The sequence below is a fragment of the Leiobunum rupestre genome, chromosome 8 (genome assembly GCF_980474605.1).
Source record: "Leiobunum rupestre chromosome 8, qqLeiRupe1.1.hap1, whole genome shotgun sequence".
Taxonomy (NCBI): Eukaryota; Metazoa; Arthropoda; class Arachnida; order Opiliones; family Sclerosomatidae; genus Leiobunum; species Leiobunum rupestre.
The window spans coordinates 43771185-43793518 of record NC_143391.1 but is presented as its reverse complement, the minus strand read 5'-3'; the positions used below and the strand labels follow the sequence as shown (position 1 = coordinate 43793518).

General features: G+C 33.2%; 2 protein-coding genes across 4 annotated transcripts in view; one reads left to right on the top strand and one right to left on the bottom strand.

The window, feature by feature from the left end:
- The first annotated feature begins 384 nt into the window (after positions 1-384).
- Positions 385-9723, top strand: LOC149933421 (uncharacterized). 2 transcript variants are annotated; one of them, XM_090155461.1, is made up of 20 exons: positions 385-487; positions 644-773; positions 830-985; positions 1557-1638; positions 1729-2064; positions 2131-2220; positions 2298-2480; positions 2554-3146; positions 3217-3601; positions 3660-3916; positions 3974-4303; positions 4371-4599; positions 4714-5023; positions 5083-5238; positions 5307-5573; positions 5632-8389; positions 8453-8526; positions 8585-9123; positions 9202-9521; positions 9589-9723. In XM_090155461.1, the coding sequence occupies exons 1-20, from the start codon at positions 407-409 to the stop codon at positions 9663-9665; spliced, it is 7353 nt and encodes a 2450-aa protein (XP_090011587.1). In that variant the 5' UTR covers positions 385-406; the 3' UTR covers positions 9666-9723. The 2 variants fall into 2 exon arrangements, with proteins under 2 accessions (XP_090011587.1, XP_090011586.1); XM_090155460.1 differs by having other exon boundaries at positions 1557-2064.
- Positions 9724-22101: 12378 nt separating this feature from the next.
- LOC149933419 (UDP-N-acetylglucosamine transporter-like) overlaps positions 22102-22334 on the bottom strand; it is a 28801-nt gene continuing 28568 nt past the window's right edge. For both annotated transcript variants that reach the window (XM_090155782.1, XM_090155781.1), the window contains exon 8: positions 22102-22332. In XM_090155782.1, coding sequence (XP_090011908.1) covers positions 22212-22332 — 121 coding nt within the window. In that variant the 3' untranslated portion in view covers positions 22102-22211. The remainder of the gene's footprint in view (positions 22333-22334) is intronic.

Below are 22334 nucleotides of genomic sequence, written 5' to 3'. Positions count from 1 at the left end.
TAAGTTTGGGCTGAGGGTAAGGAGAAAGTACGAACCCTGCGAAAAATCACGAAACAGAGTGTATATGGTGATCAGAAAGAGCTTGATCATTGGTCGTTCTTGATATCCCGAAGATTTACTGTTAACAGGGAATTAATAATTTTGGTAATTACTAACCATTTGTTTACATAAATATGTAACCTTGTTAGAATTTTTTTAAATACTCTTCAATTGCTTACTACCAAAGACTATATATAGTCTTTGCTTACTACTTTAACAATTTGTAATTGGTGTCTGTGGCTTTAGCTAACACTTTTTTTTACTTTTAAAAAAAATTATATGTCACTACCGTGTCAGTACAAATGACTAAATGTACATTTTGGTGTTAAGGAAATAAATGCAATGTTTTAATATCTGACACAGTTAAATGACTTTACATCTTGAAATATTGTCAACTACCGCTATTAAAAGAAAGAAACCATGGTCCAAAGTTACATGGCTTGGAATAGTAAGTCAAAAACTGAGTGAATTTTTAAATTAATGCTAGGGCCTTGTCGTTTTTCATCACTCCAATAAATAATCCAAAACTCCATATAGTTTTTTATGGAAAATGGAAACATAATTTCAGTACACGAAAATTTCAATTACAAATTATTAATTTTAGGAAAAGGAACAAGTGGTGTTACTTAATTCGAATAGAATCAGCTATTTGGAACTCCATAATGGTGAAACTAAAAGAAGTATGGGACAACTTAGTCGTTATTTAGAAAATATAGCAAAGCTATTTCTTCAAGGTATGTGTTATGCTTTAAATATTGAATAAGTTGTCTGGAAAACTGTTATATTTCAGATGATATAGTATTTGGTCTCTTGGTTAATGGCGATATTTTGATATGGAATAAAGACTTGGATGTCATTTACTTAATCAAAGGGCTTCCTGACTTTGTAACTGTTAGCAATTCTGGTTCAAAACGAAACAAAGATAAAAATCTAGACTCAGTTACAGGTAATAAATAATTTTCACATAATTGTTAGGGAATTCACTTTTGTCAGTTTTGGTAAAGTGTTGCTTGGCATTTGTGGTGTCATACATTTCAGAACTCAATTATTGCCACACTTTTGGGTAGGCAAGTTCTTTTATAGCATCCAAGGTTTTGCACTCAGTGGGTCATAATTAACTTTAATTTTATAATAATTCTTATTTAGCGTTAAATAATATCATGGCAGCGGTTTTAAGGTGGGCTTAGCTATGATGTATGCCTAAGACGCTATGAGAAAGCACCCAATAGAAGGTGGCACTATAAATGAGATTGTCAAGTATTCGATCATCACCACTAATACATGTTAACTGTAACTCACATGATTTAGTTACTATTGCCAACTAATGTAACACTAGGTATGGCTTTTATAATTAAAAACCGAACAAACAATACAAAAAATTATTAAACAAAACTATGACTGTGAATTTTTTTTTAAACTGTACCAGAACCAATAGAAGGGGACTCACTGTCAATCTTCCCTTGGGGGAAATATATATTTGGTGTTAAGAAATTTAATTTAATTTTGTTTCATTCCAGTTAGAAAGCATTATGATTTAGTAATTAAAAAAGATCTGAGCAAGATAGTGGCTGTAGTTGACTTCAATGAGATTCATATTTGGTATGGAGAAAAGTCCAATTTGGGAAATTTCAGCAATTCTAAGAAGCCCAAGGAATTGTGTGGATCATGGTTTTCCATTCCTCTCAATAGTGACGTATCATTATCCAACATGGTCTCTAACAAGAATGGATTATTAACAGCCAGGTTTAACCAGAGACATCAGATTGGACCTTCAGCATTTCAATGCATTTTTTCCTATTCTTTGAATGATACCCTCCACTTGCCCATTTTAAATGTGACTGAATCTTATTCAAATGGATCTGAAAGTGCTGAAAATCATATTTGCACTTGGAAAAACTTTACTTTTCAAATGAAAGATTTTGGATGTCAAAGCATTCCTCATTCGGGCTCTTTGGTCTCAAAGTTATCAAATGATGGACTGTGTTTAGCTTTAGCTGTTAATCAGCTCTCTACTCAAGCCGCTAGGTACCCTTTCTTAAAACTGCTGGTATATTCATTTACCAAATTTTCTAATAAAATTTTCTTTGGTAGTTTACTTTTTATTTCAACTATAAATGGGTCATTGATTGTGACTAATTTAAAGAACTACGCAGTTGGACAACCAGTTGTTATGAGGAAAAAGTATGTTTTAGTTAAGATAATTGACTTTAATTGTTAATAAAAAAATAAATTTATCCCAATTATGATTTTCATTAAAGATATTTATGGATATCTGAAATGGCATGGAGTCCTGATGATTGTTTTCTGGTGTCTATTACAAGAGAAGGATCAGTTTCCATAGCGAGTAAAATGGGTGACCTGTTGCAAATTTATATGTCTGGTTGTTCTCTCAAATTAGGTCCTGCAACATACTTGAATCTTTACCCTCTTGTAAAACCAGCGTAAGCTATAACTTGTATAGTTTTTATGTAAAATATTTAATTATTATTCATATTTTAATATTGTTTTATTTAGATCAAAGGATAGCAATCGCGCTTCTTTAGATGATGATGATGATGAAGAGTCAGTTTCAACTACTTCGGGAACACCCAATTTCAAACAGCAATTTTCGATTGCATCTCATAAAAAAGTTCCATTTTTCCTTCTATCTGATGGCTATCTAGTTACACTGTTACAATTTCCCAAAATACACTCTGAAATTTTGGAAGTATCTACTTGGTTTTTACAACAAGCCAAATCTGCCTTGAGTCCTTTTCAATTTGATCAAGATTTGGCATATGGGCACATGGGGTCTTACTCTAAGAAATCTGTAAAATCATGGTTGAAAGTCTCGGATATTCAAGGATCGTGGAAGCTTTTACCATCGGCTCTCGCATCCGCTAGTAATGATAATTGCTCAATGCTAGGAACATTTGATGGACAGATAACATCTACTTCATTTGACTGGGAAAGTCGACAATTATCCATCTCCTGTTCCAACATAATTGCTTATTGGAATTTGATGTGCGGATTAAATAAATCTTGGAATAAACAACTACATTCGTTAGCTTCCAAAGCAATTAATATCATAACTGACATTATAGAAATATCTCTTTTCAATGATATACGTAAGTTTCAAGCTCTTATTGCAAATTATATTATATATTTTTTTAATGATGATTGTGTTTGTATTTTCAGGTTTTGACTGCCAGTCCTACAATACTCTATCTAGTCTAGATTCTGTGATGAAAATTATGACTATTTTCTTTGAATCTTTAAGGTTTGATTGCTTACTTTACAACATGCTGTCATCGAGTGTGATACTGCTCAACAAAGTTTTTGCAATTTTTTACAACCAAAACAATGTTTCCGATGAAACATGTACTCAATTCATGCAGTTTCTACTTAAAATGGAAATATGTTTATTCCAAAGTTACAAATTAAAGAATATACGAAATATTGAGTATTTTACTGAGACAGAAGAAGAAATACACATGATGCATGGTTTTTATTGCTGTGGGCATATTAACACTACGGGTAGTTTCAACAGCATAGATCTACAAGGAATCACTATTTTTAAAAGGTTGGAAATCCTATTTTTCTAATGAACATTAACATATTTTTAAAATAATTTTTTTTAGACTGAAACCTGCTTGGTTTTCTTTATACAAGCTAGTCACAAATAACTATCACAAATGTTTGAAAAGTGAAAAAGGAGAAAGTAGAGAGAAGTGGAAGAATCTACTCTGTGCACTTCAAAAAGAAATTCAAAATAGAGGATGGGAACTAAGTTTCCTTAATCTTAAGAAACTGGATAAGAAAGTAAAACACGCTAACAAATTATATTTCAAGGGCAACGTTGAAAAAGCCATTGATATGTGGTTGAATGAATTAAAAAGTATTATGGTAAACTTTTTGTATTTGTGGGTATGTACTCAACTTTTAATTTATTTAGGTAATGGAAAGTTAATGGATGTTAGAAAACTACATTGCGTATTATACGCCTTCTTATCTCAATACCACGTAGCAGCTTCACTTTCGTACATTTTATGTACATTGAAGGATGATTTTTTGAAAGAAAAACAGACCCCAATAAAGAGAACCACCAATGAAACAAACAAAAGAATCCTGCATTCGATAATCAAGCGAATGGACTCCAAAAGTGTTACAAGCCTTCTTCAAACATTTGCACGGTTTTGGCTGTTATACTTCAATAAGAAAACTGTTTATGTTTATCCTGTACAACGACCTCACAATTTTCTCAGTAGCAAGCAGGTCTATAAAGGTATAGTCGCAATAAAATTTGTAGATCCAATGTTGATAAAACAAAATTTGTCATTTATATTGTTTAGGATTGCGTTTGTGCCCTTTGGTTTCTTCTTTGGTATCTGATTCTTTGACTACTCAAAAGGTCGATGTTGTAATAAATCCTACATTGGTTGTTGAACTTTTGTTATTGGGTGGTTTGTGGGTTGAATCTGTGGCTTTTCTTTTATCTCAATTGCCTAACAACTCTTTCCGCATGGCCTTTGCGGTTGCAGCTACTTGGTGGAAAACCAACACACTTTTTTGGCAATTAAGGTCCGTTTCAAATTGTGATTAAAAACCATAGCCTTTTCTTTCCTGTGTTTTTGATGGCTGTCTATATTATTTATATCATGATTTAAAAAATAGGTTTTGTCTATTTATTTAAAGATCAAGTATTTTCAAGGGTGAATTGGAGCCAAAAAGAATTCTTATTGATGAACTGTCGTATCTTTCTTCAATTCACATATCTGATAAAGATTTCTTACAATCTGAAGAGGATTCTGCAGAATTGGTCACAAAAATACGAGATATTGTTCTTCCAGGAGTATTATCAGATATAGATTTGGCACCAACAGTTTTGAATGACATAGTCAAAAAATTGATTTCTCTGATCCAAAAAATCAATCTTTTGGTTTCAAATGAAATATTTCTGCCAGCACCACCTTGTTATTGCCCTCAGCAGACTATAGGCTACGAGGTAAATGTTTGTAGATTTTTTAGTTATAAGATTTGTTTTTCTATTTAATTTAATTTTAGGAAGGTGACATGCCCAGCGTAGACAGCGAAGAAGGTTTCAGACATTCTGTAGCTACTCTTATAGAAAGGTTCTTTTGTGTAGTTCAAGCTAGTTGTCTGGGCTTCCCTCTAATGGCTTGGTGTTTCAGCTTTATTGAGAAATTATGGGCAGCAGCGGTAATATATGAACAAGAATTTTAAATCTGTAAACCTGAAATTTTTTAATTTATTCATTGTAATATCAGGGTTGGAATTCCTTCGGGGAGACATCTTTTTCAAATTTGCAATATGCGATAGTCACATTTTTAGATATGAATAATTCATCTCCTGATATTGCCAATGCCATTCAGTGGTCTACATTGGAAATGTCAGAATCCGGACAGAAATGCCTTCAGTCTATGAGGGAACTATTCTCATTAATTTGGATGCTTCATTGTAGAGACGAACTGTCGCTAGCCTGTCGTGACTTGAATCAGTTTATGGTAGGAAATGAAACAAGATTAAACAAAATGGTAAAATGAAATATATATTCCTTGTTTGATTGAAAGAAACAACATAGTTTTTTTTTAGAATCCAAATCATTACTTTGACGTTTTGGATAAAGTACTCTTTTGGGCTGAGAAATTATCTCCTTTCAGAAAAGTTATCAGTTCTCAGAGTGCTTTGGATACTGTTTTATTCAAAGCCGCAAATGAAATGAATATGTCTCAGAATTTGGCTAGGAGGATTGCCAGATGTTTTCCTGATTCAAGTTCTCTAAGTCTGTCAGGTCAAAATCAACTACAAAATTTTAACGAAAAATTCAATAGTTCCATATCTAATGCCACCGGAGAAGTATCTTCAACTGAAAAATCAACGAAGAACTCAGAATTTGGGATTAAAACCTTTGCCAAATATCAGGCAGAAGAAATGGAGAAAAGGCTATCACTAAACAAACGTATTGAAAAGCAGTTTTCAAAATTGATAAAGAGTAACTTATTGAAAATTGGAGAGTTTGATGATTTTTGCTTTGAGCTAGAAGAGATGTTTATAAATTTAGTAGAGCCAGTGTTTCACATTGGAATTTTGAAGAGGCTGAGTCAGTCTAATTCTAAAGAACCCAACATCCCCTTTTTAACCACCTTTCATCAACAGTTGAAAAAGGCTCATTTCAAAAGTCCACAGGAGTCTATTAAAATACTAACTGATTTGGAAACACAATCACTCAGACGCGACTCGGTCTGTGAATTAATTAAACAAACCAATTCAAAATCTATGAATGGTGATATCCTGAGTTCTGAGATATTTAAATTCTTGAAAGATCCTGTAAAAAGACAGTCAGTATTGTTCCGTCAGCCTATTAGAGCATTTTGGTCCCCCACCAAAAAAGTTGTTGAAAAATTTCACAAACTTTTAACGCAAGTGCGTCATCAGTTCAAGAAGAATGGTACCAAACGAAAGCTTAATAGTCATGCTATTAGCAAATGGAAAAGTACTGCTAATTTATTGATGGAGGGCATAAGGAAAGAGAATAGTCAATGGAACAAGAGTCTAAGTACATCAGATCTGTATCTCAATTCAGTCATTGGACTAAACAGGCTTTCAAAAAATAAGGGCTTGGCTAATCAAATCCCAGATTTGGTAGTTGAACTCCAAATGAAATTCAATGAAGATGATTCTCTCCTGCAATATATTTCTTGGATTTTATCTTGGGTAAGAGATAAATCTAGAATCACTTCACTGGATGTTCTTCCATCTACTCTGTTGTTGTCACTTTTATTGGAATCCAGGAGAAAAACTGCAATAGATAATGGGAGGTTAAGTTTAGTTAAAGTGAAAATCAAGGCTGGAGATGCTATAAATAAACCACCTAAGATAGTGAGAAGTGTTTCATTAAGGAATTCAGATCAAGATGTAATGAAAACATTGCAAAATCCCCCAAATGTCCCTAATACCATGGAATTTTTTAAATCAAATCCTGATAACCTTCTAGCTATTGAAGAAGATTTAAAATCAATTTTGCCAGTTTTACCTTCATTTAAAACCGATTCCAAAAGAATAGGACGGTCTGAAACCATAACTGAAGAATCTTCTCAGCAAATTATTTCTGAAAATACCTTAGAAAGAACTAAAATAGAAGCAATTGATTTGTCGTCCAAAGTTTCACCCAAAAAATTAACCCTTCCTCAAGTTTACCAAGAATGTTGGAATAAAACCCACCTTTACAATAAAGAAGATTCCACCAAATTCGAAGGCACAAATAGTATAGAAAATAATAATAACTATAATGTGTGCAATATGGCAAGATCAGTTGACTCTTTTGAGAGAAACAGTCCACGCAGAATGTCCATCCGAAAGAAGAAAGAAATGGAAAGACTCACTCCAGACAAAATTAGTCATGAAGTAGTTAGCTATGATAATTTACATATTCCTAATGAACTAACTGGGGTGATTCAAGATGCTGTTAGATCTGAAATGAAGAAGAGTGTTGAAGAAATTGGTTTGGGAATATTAGGGGGAGCTCTTGGTAGCATTGCAACTAGAAATTTATCGTTTCAAAATGAAAATACAGGTTCGAATGTCGAACCTCAGCGGCCTCCCAGAAAAAGAGAATCAGCAAAGTCTGTCGGAACTCAGTCAGTTCCTGTTTTGCCAGATATATCTAAAGTCACAATACCATCGAATAGCAAGATGTCCAAAGGTTTACAGAAACATACCCAAGTTTCTAATATTTTGAAATCTAATAGCAGCAGTGGCACATCAAGTGCCGATAGTGATCGTTCTGATTCCTCTGATAATACCTGTATCAGGTTAAAACATGGCGTTTCAAAAAAGAGTGTCCTTCACAAAGTTCCGTTATTAAAGGCGCACAAAGTTTGTGATGAAGTTTCTCCGAAAAGGTATTATGTTATATCTGATGAATTTAAAAAGCACAGCGGTGATACTGAAAATGATAAAGGAAACTATATTCGTCCAATTTCCCTCAATTTGTTAAAAGTTGACAGTGTTAATATGAGTACAAAGAAAAGTGATATTTTTGCAACGGAAAAGAAAATTATAGACCCTGAAGAAATCAGAAAATTTGTAATAAGAAGAAGTATAAGCGGAAATGTCCAAACAGGTTCTACTGAACCAAGGAAATTTTTATCTGTTACATCTTTGAAACCACCAAAATATGCTAAATCAAATCCATGTAGCATTGAAAAATTGCTCAGACCCCATAACGAAAAGCCAATTTTGAAAGAAAAGATTCTATCTGAAGCACATTATTCCAATGTTAATGAAAATGAAAGAAGAAGCTTGAGACAAGAAATAAGAAATAAACCATTTATAGAAAAAATAACAGCTGGTATGTTACGCAACTTTGATTTTTTAAATCCGGGTTTAATATGTTTTGATTTTCATTGAATAGAAGCCAAAAGTCCGGAAAGTTGCGCGCAGTTACAATATAATGTTTATGATAGACTTCGAAATAGTAAAGATTTGGTAAGATTTTCTTTAAAACATTCATAGAAACCTTTTTTAAGCCATCCCTTGAATTTAGAAACCCAATTCAACTCAAACCAGCGTATCTATGCGAGATGCTGCAATTGAAACTGATAGTTTAGAAAGTTCAAAAGTAACTCGTGACATTGGTTTTGTAACTACACCATCGGAAGCTGAATTAGAAGATGAAAGAATCAAAGTTTTTCAAAGTATCCTGGAAAGCTCTAAACATTCTTCAATCTCTGAGGACTTAGGAATGAAGAATGAACAACTATCCAACTATAATCGCGAGATTAACTTTCTTCCTATGGAGCGAGATATTAATGAAAATACATTTAATAATTCCATAACTCTATCCTCGGAAAATTGTAATGAAGATACGTTTAATACCATTTCATCAAAATCACCATTAGAAGACTCATTTGAATCTACTGCTAGTTTTGGTACTAAGCTGGATAGCTTTAAGAAAAGAATTAATTCAATGGAGGAAGTTTCTCGTAACATTGAAAATGAACTGAGTAATTCCAAGAGGGTTATTGATAATGTGGAGAATTACACTAATAGAGACTCAAATTTAAATATATGTGTAAGAGAAAAGTATGTAAATTTAGTATACTTTTTTGTGCATGATATTGCATTAATTTATTATTCCTTATATTATTATCCTTTTTTTAGAAGTCATAGAGTTACTGATTTGAGAAGGCGTGATTCAAAGATGTTTGAGCACAGGAAAAGTGTAATATTGAAACTGATAGATGACAAATACAAGAATGAATTTTCAAGTTTTAAATTCGGCCCCAATGAAAATGATAATCCACATAGGACATCTCGTAAAATATCTTTTGCTGATTCCTATGGCTCTTCAATTAGAGCCTTAGATGATTCAGATATTTGCAGTTCATTGCAAATGGAAAATTTTTTAACACGCTCCAAAAGTAGCGAAGAAGAAAGTTTTATTAACCCGAGAAAAATGAGGGAACTTTATCGAATTTATGGTGGGTGTTTTAACCGCTTATTTAATACACTCGTTAATTTCATTAACAATTTTTTTAAATATTTTAGGCAGTAGAAGAGTGCCAGATAGGGTTTTGCAGAAATTTAGAAATGAATATATTTCAAAGAGTAATAGCTCTATGTAAAATAGCTTTGAATTATGAAAATAGACTGTGATACTTCTAACAAATCTTCTTTCCTGCTGTTTTAAATTAAATATATTTAAAATCTATAATGTGGTGTTTATTTAGTACGATCCAACTCAGTACTAGATTAAAGGGTTCCATCAGCCTCGTAAGGAGATGAGAGTGGGGGATGAAATAGCACTATTTGTTTAACGCGGAAGGAGACAAATTTTTGGTAATACGAAACCACTTTACAAAACACGTGGTCATTTCGCGGAAATTCGGATATCGGTCGTAACGGACGGAGTTTTTGTTACCTTTGCCTAGTTTATTTTTATTGGAATTTAATTAGAATTAATATGGAAAGTTGTTCTTGTTCAACGAATTGTCTTAGTGATTGATTTTATTTTCGTTTATCATGTATTTACCATTAATTTCATTGCTCGACATTGTTAAAACCGAAAATTTTAAAACCGACTGGCGAACTCGCAGAGGAATACCAACGGGGGCGCATTCGGGAAAAAAAGTTTGCTTCTTTTGAAAAACTTGAAAACGCTCGCTTTTCTCGTACATTCGTTTAGCGTGACGTGCGCCCTCTAGTGGCGGTAATCGAAATCAAAATCCGGACTGCCTAGGGGGGGGGGGGCGAAAGTTTCTCCCCTTACGAGGCTGGTCGAACCCTTTAAGAAGGATCGTACGGCGGAAAACAAGTCACTTAAGCCCAAAAAAAGTTTGTTAAACCTATTATCATATGTAACATAAGTAACTCATAAGTATGCCACTGTACCTTTATTCCATTTAAAAATCTTCACTAACGGTTTGTTTCACCACGAACCAGTAAAAAGGTGGACTACGTTAGATTTTAACATTTTTATTCATCCTAGTAATTTTTCGAGTCACACTATTGGATAGTAACATATTTATTTAAGCCAATGGAAAACCTCTAAATTGAGAAGGAATTTTTTGGGTCGGAATTTTAGTCAGCCCAATGTAGCTTTATTAAAATTTATAAACTCGCTGGGTTTGTGCGGATGAAGTTAAATTATGAGTAATTTAGAAAAATAAAAGTTTGGGGAAAATGACCAATAAGTGATCGCTTTCCAAAAATGGAACAAGTCGTCGAAGTGGGATATTCCATCAGCTTTATTAAAACCGATATCAGGCCTAGAAGAGTTAGGCCTAGGCTCAAAAGAATCTGCAAAGACTGCAACCTTTAACCTTGTAGATGCCCCAGAAAAGCTCAACCTGAATTTCAACTATTTTTTCCAACAAACCGTTAGTGAAGATTTTTGAATGGAATAAAGGTACAGTGGCATACTTATGAGTAATTATGTTACATATGCTATCACCAAAGGCGGGGAATACAAGCGAAATCGCGGAAAAATGTTTTTTCTTCGGTTTTCCACTTTCCTATTTAGAAAAAACAAGGTATAGTAAGTTAAACTATCTTTTCACAATATATTTATGTATAATTCATAATTTAAAAAAATATTACCTTATATCATATGTAACATAATTACTCATAAGTATGCCTCTGTATAACATTTCCATTGAAAAAAATTCAATGAGACCTTGTTTCACGCGGAACATACATTAAGCGGACCCAAAAATGCAAAAATGCTTATAATCCTTGCGCTATTGAAAAGGTTACCAAGGAAACCAAATCTCGTGATCGCGAGACACGAGCTAAACTTGACATGGGCAAAGCCAGAAACGCGCGAGGAATGCTCACTAACTTCCGTTTCCAATCAGTAAAGTTGATGACGCGTATTTTGTCACGGAATTGTAAGTGACGTAATTTACGTCATATCCCATGAACAAGGTTTCATTAACGAAAATACTTTTATGGCATACTTATGAGTGATTATGTTACATATACTTATATATATTAATGAAGAAAAAGAGACGCGTTTTTTACGCGAAGGCGCCATATTAGTATACATAGTTTTGAAGGCTGTAGAGGTGTTTAGAGCGTTTTGACGAGTAAATAATGTCTCTCTTAAAATTTATAAATCTTTAATAATAACAAATCTTTATTAATAGTATATATATTTAGCAAATTCACGAGTTTATAACCGTTCTTAGGTATTATTTTCTGTAAATCTAATTAGTTTTAAGAGTAAGAATCTTAAAACTAATATAATTGAAGATAAAAGATGCTTAGGTACATCTTTGGAACTAAATAGGTAAAAGGTAAAAGATAGATGGTCGTCAGCCTGCATTTCATGGAGGATGATTGCTGTTCAGGCAAGAATGTATTTATTTATACTCAGGGAGAATGAATATGTCGAGATTATTTTTAGCGTTTCTCCAATTCCACCCGTTGGGTCCCCCGGTATGCTCCTCCGCTTTAATGAAATCATATAATACTGCAATCTCATTGGTTCTTAAAAATTACGTTTTTCGACGCGATTAACGCTGCTGCGAGGACGCAAAAAATAAAACCGCCTCCTCCCCCCCCCCCTTAGCGTGACGGGGTTAGGGCCTCAACGTGTCCGTCGATAGTCTACATATTTATTCTCCCTGAGTATAAATAAATACATTCTTGGTTCAGGTTTGTACCTTTATTATGGAAAAAATTTCAGTCAGATAAAATTACAAACCGGCCCTTTCTAAATATACAATATTATTCTACGTTTAAAAAGATGAAAGCTTAAAACTTGTTGAAACCTAAAATTATAATTTATTGCGCTTATAATATATTTTAACTTAATATTATTTAATAAAAAATATTAAAATAATATATTTACCCTGAAGTTACAGTGATCTTCTTTTCACTTTTTGTTTTATTTATTTATTTACATGTCGTGTTTCAAGGATTAAACAATAATACTATGTTGCTGGCAGCTAGGAGCAAAAAACACAACACCCCACACAAGGAGAACGCAACCCGTCAAAAGTCGTGGATTTTCTTGTGTACGTTTTTCATTGGCTAGACGCTTTAGCGCCTGCTGCCGTCGGAAGGGGAAAATTCGGAAATTGTCTTCCTCCCGCCCGTAAAACGTTCAGCGTAAAGGCTCGTGACGCTCGTCCAATGAAATTCGTACACAACCCTTCGTTAGCGTGTTTAAAGGCTAGCTGCGTTCTCCTTGTGTTTGTTGCTCCTAGCTGGCAGCATCTAGAGGATGTTCTTGGTTTCTGTTTAACTCTTTTATAATTTATAAACACCGTTAAAAAATTTGAATCATGAAAAAAATATTAAACTATTAGTTAAATATTAACCTATGTTCGGTTTAATTCAATGTTTTTCAAAATTTATTTAAAAATAATTTTTTTTTGTGGAATTTTCCTATCTGACTAACGTTAAATTTTGGTCGTAGCGAAAGCCTGGTGGGAAAATATATACACGGTAAATGGACGCTTCAATAAAAGATACTCGGTTTCTACTCCCCTCTCCAAATTCTTCTGGGAAGGAGCTATTTCCGGTCGGTCGGTTAAACGGTTAGAATGGCTAGCCACAAAGTCATATTTAAGTCAATTGGAGACGCGTTTTTGCCCTCATGAGAATTTTGCGTCAGATAAGAAACGCGTCGGCTCACGTGTATAAGGAACATAATAATGTTTATTTTCGATAATATATTTTAAGGTAACATATATAATGTTTTTAAAATTAAGTATAAGAAGATAATATTATTATTATTATTATCATCCTCTTATGGTATAAATAATTAAAATTATATGTAATATTTTTATAATACCGGGCAATCTGCTTCTCATGGAGGCAGAGTTAATTCATTTCGTATAAAATTATCTTTTGGAAAAAGATGAAAACTCATTCCTTTAGAACTAAACATATAACTTTTGCAGTACGGTATGCAACAAGGGTTTCCTTTTAACCAGGTAACTTTTTTGGCATGTTAAGGCTTAGCATAAAACCGATGTTACGTTCGAGAAAGTTTCCAGCTTTCTAATATTTCACCAAGCACTATATAAATAATAACTTATGAGTCCTGGCTGTCGGAAATATTACTTCTTGGCAATTTTAAGCGCCTATTCAGGCGATTGACGGGGCCGCTAAAGCCAGAGAGTGTAAAGATTATGAGAGGCGTCTCTCTTTCAAAAAAGCGTACTAACTTTTTTTTCCCAATAATGTCCACTACTACCGTAAGAGCGATGGCGCCACCAGTGGCGCCGTTCTCACAGCGCGTGCGTTTCGATGTTAGGTTTAAAAGAGACGCAAAAACTTTCCAGATTTTTAATGCTAGTTTTACAAGGTTTTTAAATAATTTAGTATGTCTGGGGTATATTGTTCCGTTTTAAATTGTAAAATATCGAAAACAAGAAATCCTTGTTTATATTTTTTTAAGTTTCCAAAGGAAAAAGACTGGTAAATTCGCATTTTCATTAGATAGGCTTATTGGCATATTAACTTAATATAAATTTTAGTTTTTATTTTGTGGCTGAAAAATGTAAATAATGATGGGCTTACAAATAACACTACGGAATATTTACACGTTAACCATAGAATTTGCGCGAATCATTTCATTGATGCCAGTTTCATGAATATTAGAACTAAAAATAGGCTCACACCATCCGCTGTGCCAACAATTTTCAGTTTTAAAGACTCTACACCATTGGAAATTTCAGAAAATGGTAATTTCAATTCAAGCCTTGCTACTCCTCTGGGAAGATCTAAAGGATAATTTTGGTTTTAAGTTTTTATTAACGGACAGGATTAGCCAAGCTTTTGTAGATAATTTTCTTGGATCTATAAGACAGAAAGGAGGCAACCGTGATCATCCGAATCCACAACAATTTCGAGCTGCATACCGGGCTACCTCTGTGAATAATCTCTTGAAACCACCGGATTCTAATTGCATTGATGATTTTAAACATTGACACTTTTAAAACTGCAGCTCCAGAACCGGATGAAGATTTGTCCAATTTTGAAAATCTTGTAGTCTCGCAAAGCCAGGGGCAATGTTCCGATGAAGACTTAGAATTTTGTAATTCTATTGAAAGTCCAAACCTGCTAAAACAAAATGTTCTTAGTTACATTTCAGGATATCTAATTCACCTCTGCTACTCAAACCTTCAATGCTCTTCTTGCATAAGTCAACTCAAAAAAGACAATCCAATTGTTGACCCAACAAATCTGCTATTTTACTTTAAAGCTTTCAAAACAGCAAAGAATTCTTCTTTCGGCAGCCTCATCGTACCAACTGATAGTTTCTTCAAATTTGTAATGGAGACAAATGAAGTATTTGACACCAGTTTTAAGCTTTTATCGCACATGACAAATATTAAAGGACGTTTGGAGAGATTCATCATTCAAAGAATTGACAAGAAATATTTTAAAGCTAATGAAGATTCTCCATGTACAACTGCATACCAAAACATGATATCTTTTTTCATAGAATTCTGCATACATAGTTCCCTTAAAAAACAAGATATCAACCATGAATACATGAAAACCCAGAAAAGATTAGATAGGAAACTGTTAAAAATACAACATTAATCTCATTTTACCTACTTCAATGTTTCCTCGTATTTTTTAATTTATTCCGCTCTAATTTGTATTAATTACATCATATTTTTAATTTATTGTGTTGTTAAGCCTCGGCCATTTCATAAAATTTACAATGAATTTCCTTGGTTAATCAAACAAATTAATTATTTTAGTATTAAAATATTATAAATAGTCCGCTTTCTTGTACTTACGTTTCTTTATTTCCATGGAATTGAATTTTATTAATTTTAAATTAGCATAATTCAAATATGTTCAACAGCCATGACTGATGAAAAATATTTTCCGGATGTTTACAAAATTGAAATTTCTTTGAGTAGCGCCATCGTGTGGCGGGTAGTATCGGAACCTCTCCTATGGGCGCGCGCTCTCAAAATCTTGTACGAAATTTTAACGTTACGGGAATGGGAAGAGACGCCTCTCATAATCTTTACACTCTCTGCTAAAGCGCGGTACGCGCGATCGAAGTTGGCCGTGATTTGACAATGCACATTTATTTTAGAACGAGAGTCTCCGAAAACTTAATTAATTTGCAAATTCATTGCATTAACAGCACTGGACACTTTATTGTATCTCATTTTAACTCATAAGCATTGGTTGTTCAAACAGGTTTGTTTACTGAAATAATAGCCGTCGATTTATCAGACGTAGAGCTAATTGTGCTTAGGCATAATCGGCATTTGAGATTCGATGACGTCAAATATTACGTATAGTACGGATGACGCAATATCTGTGAAACAAACCGTTAGTGAAGAAATAGAGCTTGTTAAAGGGGCTCCAAAGTTCGGTGGCAAAATGTGTGTAAAGTCAGTATTGTGCGAGTTTGGAAGTGGGAGTCTGGAATCTGGGAGATAACCTTTGCTAAAGATGCAATATTTAAAGATATATAAAGTTTTCCGCTCTAAAGTAAACAGTTTTACACGGATCGTACTTTGGATCGTATTTTTGCCGTACGATCCAGCCTTCGGATCGTATATCGTACCCATAGAAATCTTATAACATAGAATGATTCCGTACAAATACAAAATGGGCCAATTACATTTTCGGAGGTTTCGTCATTATCAGCCAATCACGATTCAAATAGTGATTACGGCAACGACTCGTTGCCATCTAGTTTGAGTTACTGAAAATAATAATTCGATTTTAGATTACGTCACCTTAAGAACCAGCATTTGATTGGACCACGTCAATCGAGTTTAATGTAGTTTTTAAACATGGTAGACTGTTTCTTTACTCGTAAAGATTTTTCTCTTTTATGGAAACGTTTTGGATAACTATTGTGTTGTTTGTTGTTATGGCTCCTCGATGCTTCATTTCCACATGTAGAAAACGATTTGCGGTGGACGATAATGTGTCGTTGTACATGTAAAAGTTTGGGTTTTCTTAAGCATCGGGGAAATTTGAAATGTTAACAAACGGCGGGCTATTCAAATTGGTGATTTGGTAAAAGTTATGTCAGGCCTAGGCTTAAATATTTTCAAAGCGAACCTAAAAAGAAATCTTATTTATCTTCCTCACAATGGCATTTAAATATTCCTTATAATAAGTAAATATGAAAACAAAACTAAAAGTTCAAAAAATCTTACCACTATTAGTAAATAAAAATCCAAGAACGTTGAAGTGGTTCATGTGAAAAAATTCCAGCAAAAACTTATGGGAATTCTGCGAGCTTGGATTATCTTTGATCGGATGGATCCTGTAGGAATCGTCTGAGCTTTTACTATTTTTAACCGCCATGTTATGGCGCTAGCGGCTTGCCTTAATCAATTAATGGCCGCTGATTTTCTGAAGCTTAAGCATTAGTCGTTGCTACAAAATGTCCTGGCGTCAGGTTCTCCCGTAGACCGGAGCATTCTAGGTAGGAGTATAAGATTTTTATGTCGGCAACTCTGACTGGCTATTTAAATTTGTTAATCTCGAGGTTAATCTCCACCTATTTTTGGACAGGGCTTCCAGCGAAAGCTTGGTTATTGCACGAAATTGTATAGAAATGGAAGAATAAAGGAAAATAAATATTTTATAAACTAAAACGAAGTAACAAAACTAATTTTAGATAATCCATTATACAGGATTTTTAGAAACTTATTTAGTATAGTAAATAAATAAATTCAAATATAGTAATTAAGTGTCGTATTTTATGTAAGAAGCTATTATTTAATGAAAACCGAAATGGGATCAGGTGCAAGCGGTCTGTGATTGCCAACGGCGCGGCGTATCCAGGATTATATTTCAGGGTTTTTTGGGAGTGGTGGAAAAAACTTATCCCCCAACCACCCTTAAATAGACCCGTGGGACTGCTAGCCTACTAGCACGCCTTGTAGGGCCCACAGCAAAGATATTTCGTTGAAATCGTCTCCGATTTAGGACAGTATTCGTCCGATATAGGAAACTTACCACTTCCATCTATCTCAACTGCCAAACGCGTTGTCAAATCGCAAGCTTCTAAATTGATTGAAGGTGAGTTCCGATTTAAAGAACTTACAAGGAGACTACCCTAAGTGTAACCTAGGTTTAACACACCGATTTTGTTCAAACTCGTGGGTTAAGTAGGCCTTAATGAATCATGAAAATTCCCAAAAGGGAAAGTTTCAACAATTGATTTTTATCACATTTAAGATTTTTTTATCAATAAAATCCAATTTTATTAATTTTCTATCAAATCATTTGCTAAAAATTTTAACCCATTTTAATTAAATTGAAAAAATTGATAAAAGTTTGATCAATTTTATTTTTTTTCATCAAATTTGATCAATTTTTTCTAGTTTTTGCATTTTAAAAAAATTTAAATTTTCAAAATCCCATGTTTTTTCGGTAAGGAATTTTCCATTCTGTGTTGTCGAAAACATTTCCGGTTTCCATGGCAAAACCAATGCCCGTTGAAACTTTTCCTTTTGGGAATTTTCATGATTCGTTAAGGCCTACTTATCCCCAGAGTTTGAACAAAATCGGTGTGTTACACCTCGGGTAGTCTCCTTTGTTAGTCAATATCTTCTTGAAAAGGGACCAGAACCAGTCAGCGAGGATGCTACCAGAATTACGGGGAGAATTCAATATGATTCCGCTACAAATCAGCTTGTCGGTGTACCTATTAGATGTACTTTCCCAGCAAGAGCAGCTAAAGAAATTGAAGATCATTTTTTATCGAAAAAACCTGCGGGTCAACGCTTACGCTATCTTAGTTCAACCCCATACAATTGCACAGGCACCATATTGTATCTCTATTTTTGAAACTGATAACAAGTTTAAAGCAGTTGACGTACTAAACCGTTGGCAGTTCATGGTAAATGAAGCTAAGAAATACGGTATCGAGATTATTGGAGCTTACTCTGACAGAGATTTTAAGCTTTTAAAAGGTAGGGTCAATGGAGGTAAGTGTGATCAGGGGGTAAGTGTGATCACCCCTTATTATTTCCTCAAATAATATTATAACATAATATTTGATGAATGGATATTGAAATATACTTAATTGTACACATTTTGTATATTTTCAATATTAATTTGAATTAAATTTCGTTTTTAAAAATTTTAGTTGAAAGAATGTTATACTCTTCTACTCGTGTTTAGAGATTTTATGCCCAAAAGAAAAGTTCTGTATTTTTTTTTCTAACTGACAAACCGATTTTACATTTTGGTATTTTGTAGTCTGCTTAACCTTTTACCTGCTAGGAAAATTTGGTGTTTTTGCTAATATTTTGAGGTTTTCAAAATTTAATCTGAAAAAAGTCTTTCAAAATTTGCGGTGCGGGGTAAGTGTGACCACACGAAGATATTATTTTACAGCTATGAAAAATATTGAGCTTTATTGGGACACCATATTTATCCGCTGTATGCAATTTATTGCGATTGGTCAAGGATTTCAAGTGATCACAATTACCCCACCCCCCCTATCACACTTGCCCCGCATTTTGGGGGTAAGTGTGATCAGTAACGGAGTTAAATTAAATAATAAATATTTATATCACTATTTAATTGATATTACATTTGATTGCGTGGTTGTGTAGGATAAAGTGGCCGTATTAATTGTACCAATTCTTAAGAGGGTGCTATTTTTAGTTTAAGAGTAATTTCAGGTAAACGCCAAAAAAAAATATTTTGATCACACTTACCTCCATTGACCCTATGTTGACATCAAGTCGCCTTGGTCAAACACAGAATACGCAGACTGGAAAGATTGGTATTCCGCAGATTTTGAAACAGGATTTTCGTACAAGATCCAACTCATGTTGGTACGAAGTTCCGAACCGGCTTGCTTAACTCGAACTTAGATTTCGTTATGGCAAGGGCTAAGAGTCAGTACATTATACGGTTTTTAATTCGAATTTTAAATAAATAATTTATTTCAAGAGAAATAAACAGTCTCGCTCAAGAGAATTAAAATCATCTGGTAAAAAATACATAATTTCTCTAAGGAGACAAACATTATCCTAGAAGAAATAAATTATTTATCTTTAGAGAAATTATTATTCAACAATAGAAATAAACTATTAGAATTATTATTAAATTAGGATATGGGAATTAACCGATTTTAATCTCATCCTTTCATACTTTGAAGTGATTGTTCATCATCTTTCGATTTTCCGTGACACTCACGCTTCCATTTTCTGTTCGCGTTTTGAGAAAAAAAAATTTCGCTACAAAGTATATGCGGATAATCATAAAATATTAACAATATGGACCTCGGTGTCATCCTTGAAAGCCAATTAACATGGAAACCACATCTTGATTATATTATCAAGAAGGGCAAAATGTTATTTTGGAGGATTAGGAGTACAGTCAGTATATCCTGGGGCCTTAGTCCCAGAGTTGTATACTGGCTGTATACTATGATCATCAGACCCATTCTGTCAGGATTTTTTCGCGAGTAGGCACTGCGTGATTAAGAGGCCCCCATAAAAAACTCCTTTGTAATTTTTGTTGTTTTTTAACTAGCCAAATTGTATATAATTATTTAAAAATTTTATTATTATTAAATCAATAAAATTTTTATTATTATTAAATTAATAAAAAAGTTATTATTATTAAATCAATAAAATTTTTATTATTATTAAATTAATAAAAAATTTATTATTATTAAATTAATAAAAAATTTATTATTATTAAATTAATAAAAATGTTATCATTATTAAATTAATAAAAATGTTATTATTATTAAATTAATAAAAATTTTATCATTATTAAATTAATAAAAATGTTATTATTATTAAATTAATAAAAGTTTTATTATTATTAAATTAATAAATTTTTTATTATTAAGTATATTATTTACAAATAAATATTACCAACTTTATTTTTAATCGAAGAATTCCACCCTACGATTACCTCTTTACCCAAATTCATCAACTACTTATTTAGGCTTGTCTCCCCCATTGTTAAGGGGGAAGACTACAGTGGCCATTGTCTAGTTTCGCGCTATTTCAAGCTGAACTGATTTATTGTTGTGTTTTAACTTATTAAATTAATATTGATGTGTAAAACAGCCTCTTGTTTAGTGCTTAAAATAATTTTGACAATTTTAAATTTCAAAGTAATCTAATTATTACGTTTTAATTCGGACCCCCGGAGCTAAACACGTTGGGCAAGCGCCCAAACTACCCTATAGTAGTTGACCTCTTGAACAATAATTTTTCTCACTAAACTTGCTTTTAAATCATGACATTTTTTTTTAAATATCTAATATTGCAATAAAGTTTCCCCTATTCCCAATATTGTCGGCGGATGTGTAAGTGTTCCCCTGAAGTGCTAAATCTTGTTGGGCACATAAAATAATCACTTCCACGTGTGTAGATAGGACCTCTCTGTTTCTAATAACGTCTAGTCTATGGTGGTCGTTAACCTGGCAAACTATTGATACACGGGATTTGGATTCCATGTAGTCTAAGTACATTTTGTAGGCTAGTTGGGGAGAAGATTTGTTGGAAGTGAAGTGTTCTTCGAATTGTGTCCCCATGTTTTTCCAATCCGAAAATCCCTTTAGAAATGCAGTGTTTCTACTGCCTAAAAAATTACGGCAACAAAAACAATACACTGCATCCTTTGCAACTGAATATTCAATCATTTGATATTTGTCATACCAAGAAGAATTGAAACCTCGATTTTTACCGCTAATTAATCTTTTAGGAAAAGGATTTAGTTTAGGCTGAACTGGAAGGCAATCTTTATCTAGACTAATATCCAAGTTATTCAACGCGTGTAAGCCCATTTATTTTGAATTGGACACGTTGTTTGATGTATTTTGTGCATGTTTAAGAGTTGGGGTTTGCAATTACTTCTGCAATTTCTCCTTCATGAGTCAGTTCCATTTCCATATCAGTACTGACGTTTGGAAGAACTTCAGCAGTATTACTAAAACAGTGACTGTTATCAGTCTCCAAGGATTCTAAACCCTTTCCCAATTCTTTGACTAGGTTTTTCTCAGAACTATAGTTATGGCTTTGCGCCGACGATTTCAAAAAACGTGCCATTGCACCTTTCTGATTACTAACGAAACTATCTTCCCTTTTCCATTTTTCTCATTTTTGGGACCCAGATAAAAATGTTCTGGTACTCATATTTGAAAATGCTACTATTATATACTAATAGCGAAATAACCTTAAAAAGGTTTAAGAAAATAAAGCTTAGTTAAAGCTATGTAGTCTTCAAACAGACTTTTTAATAATACCAGCTTTATCAAAGCCCTGAAAAAAGCGGTTTGAATATTTTTTCTAGAATAGCTAATTAGCCTTGAAAAAGGCTTTTTGAATAATTTAGCTAGAATAGCTAATTAGCCTTGAAAAGGGCTTTTTGAATAATTTAGCTAGAATAGCTAATTAGCCTTGAAAAAGAAATCGTAGGTTGCAAGATAAAGGTTTTGGGTAGGCCTAGCTATGGTCAAAAGTTAATTTAAATCGGTTAACCTTTACTATGCCCACGGTGGTAACTAACGAACAAACTTCGCTTCAATTGTGTGTTACTATAATTAAAGAAACATGAACTTATTTAAATCTTTAATATTTATATTTAAGTACAAGTACCGTTGAAAAGGTAAAAAGTATACCTTCAATTTTACATTTTATGGACTAGAACGTTTTGTACTTATAAGCGCTTATTTATACTGGCAGAATTCATAGTTTTCCATTTAACTTTCTATTGGAATTCACGCTTATAAGTTCAGCCTTGGGGCTTATCTTTAAGCTATATATTATCGTAGCTATTATCACAATAATGGCACCTAATATGAAAAACCT

Coding starts and splice junctions, on each gene's coding strand:
- LOC149933421 (XM_090155460.1), top strand. CDS start 407: ATGACTTTACATCTTGAAATATTGTCAACTACCGCTATTAAAAGAAAG. Junction 4,600..4,713: donor ACACTTTTTTGGCAATTAAG/GTCCGTTTCAAA, acceptor ATTTATTTAAAG/ATCAAGTATTTTCAAGGGTG. Junction 5,239..5,306: donor AGAAATTATGGGCAGCAGCG/GTAATATATGAA, acceptor TTGTAATATCAG/GGTTGGAATTCCTTCGGGGA.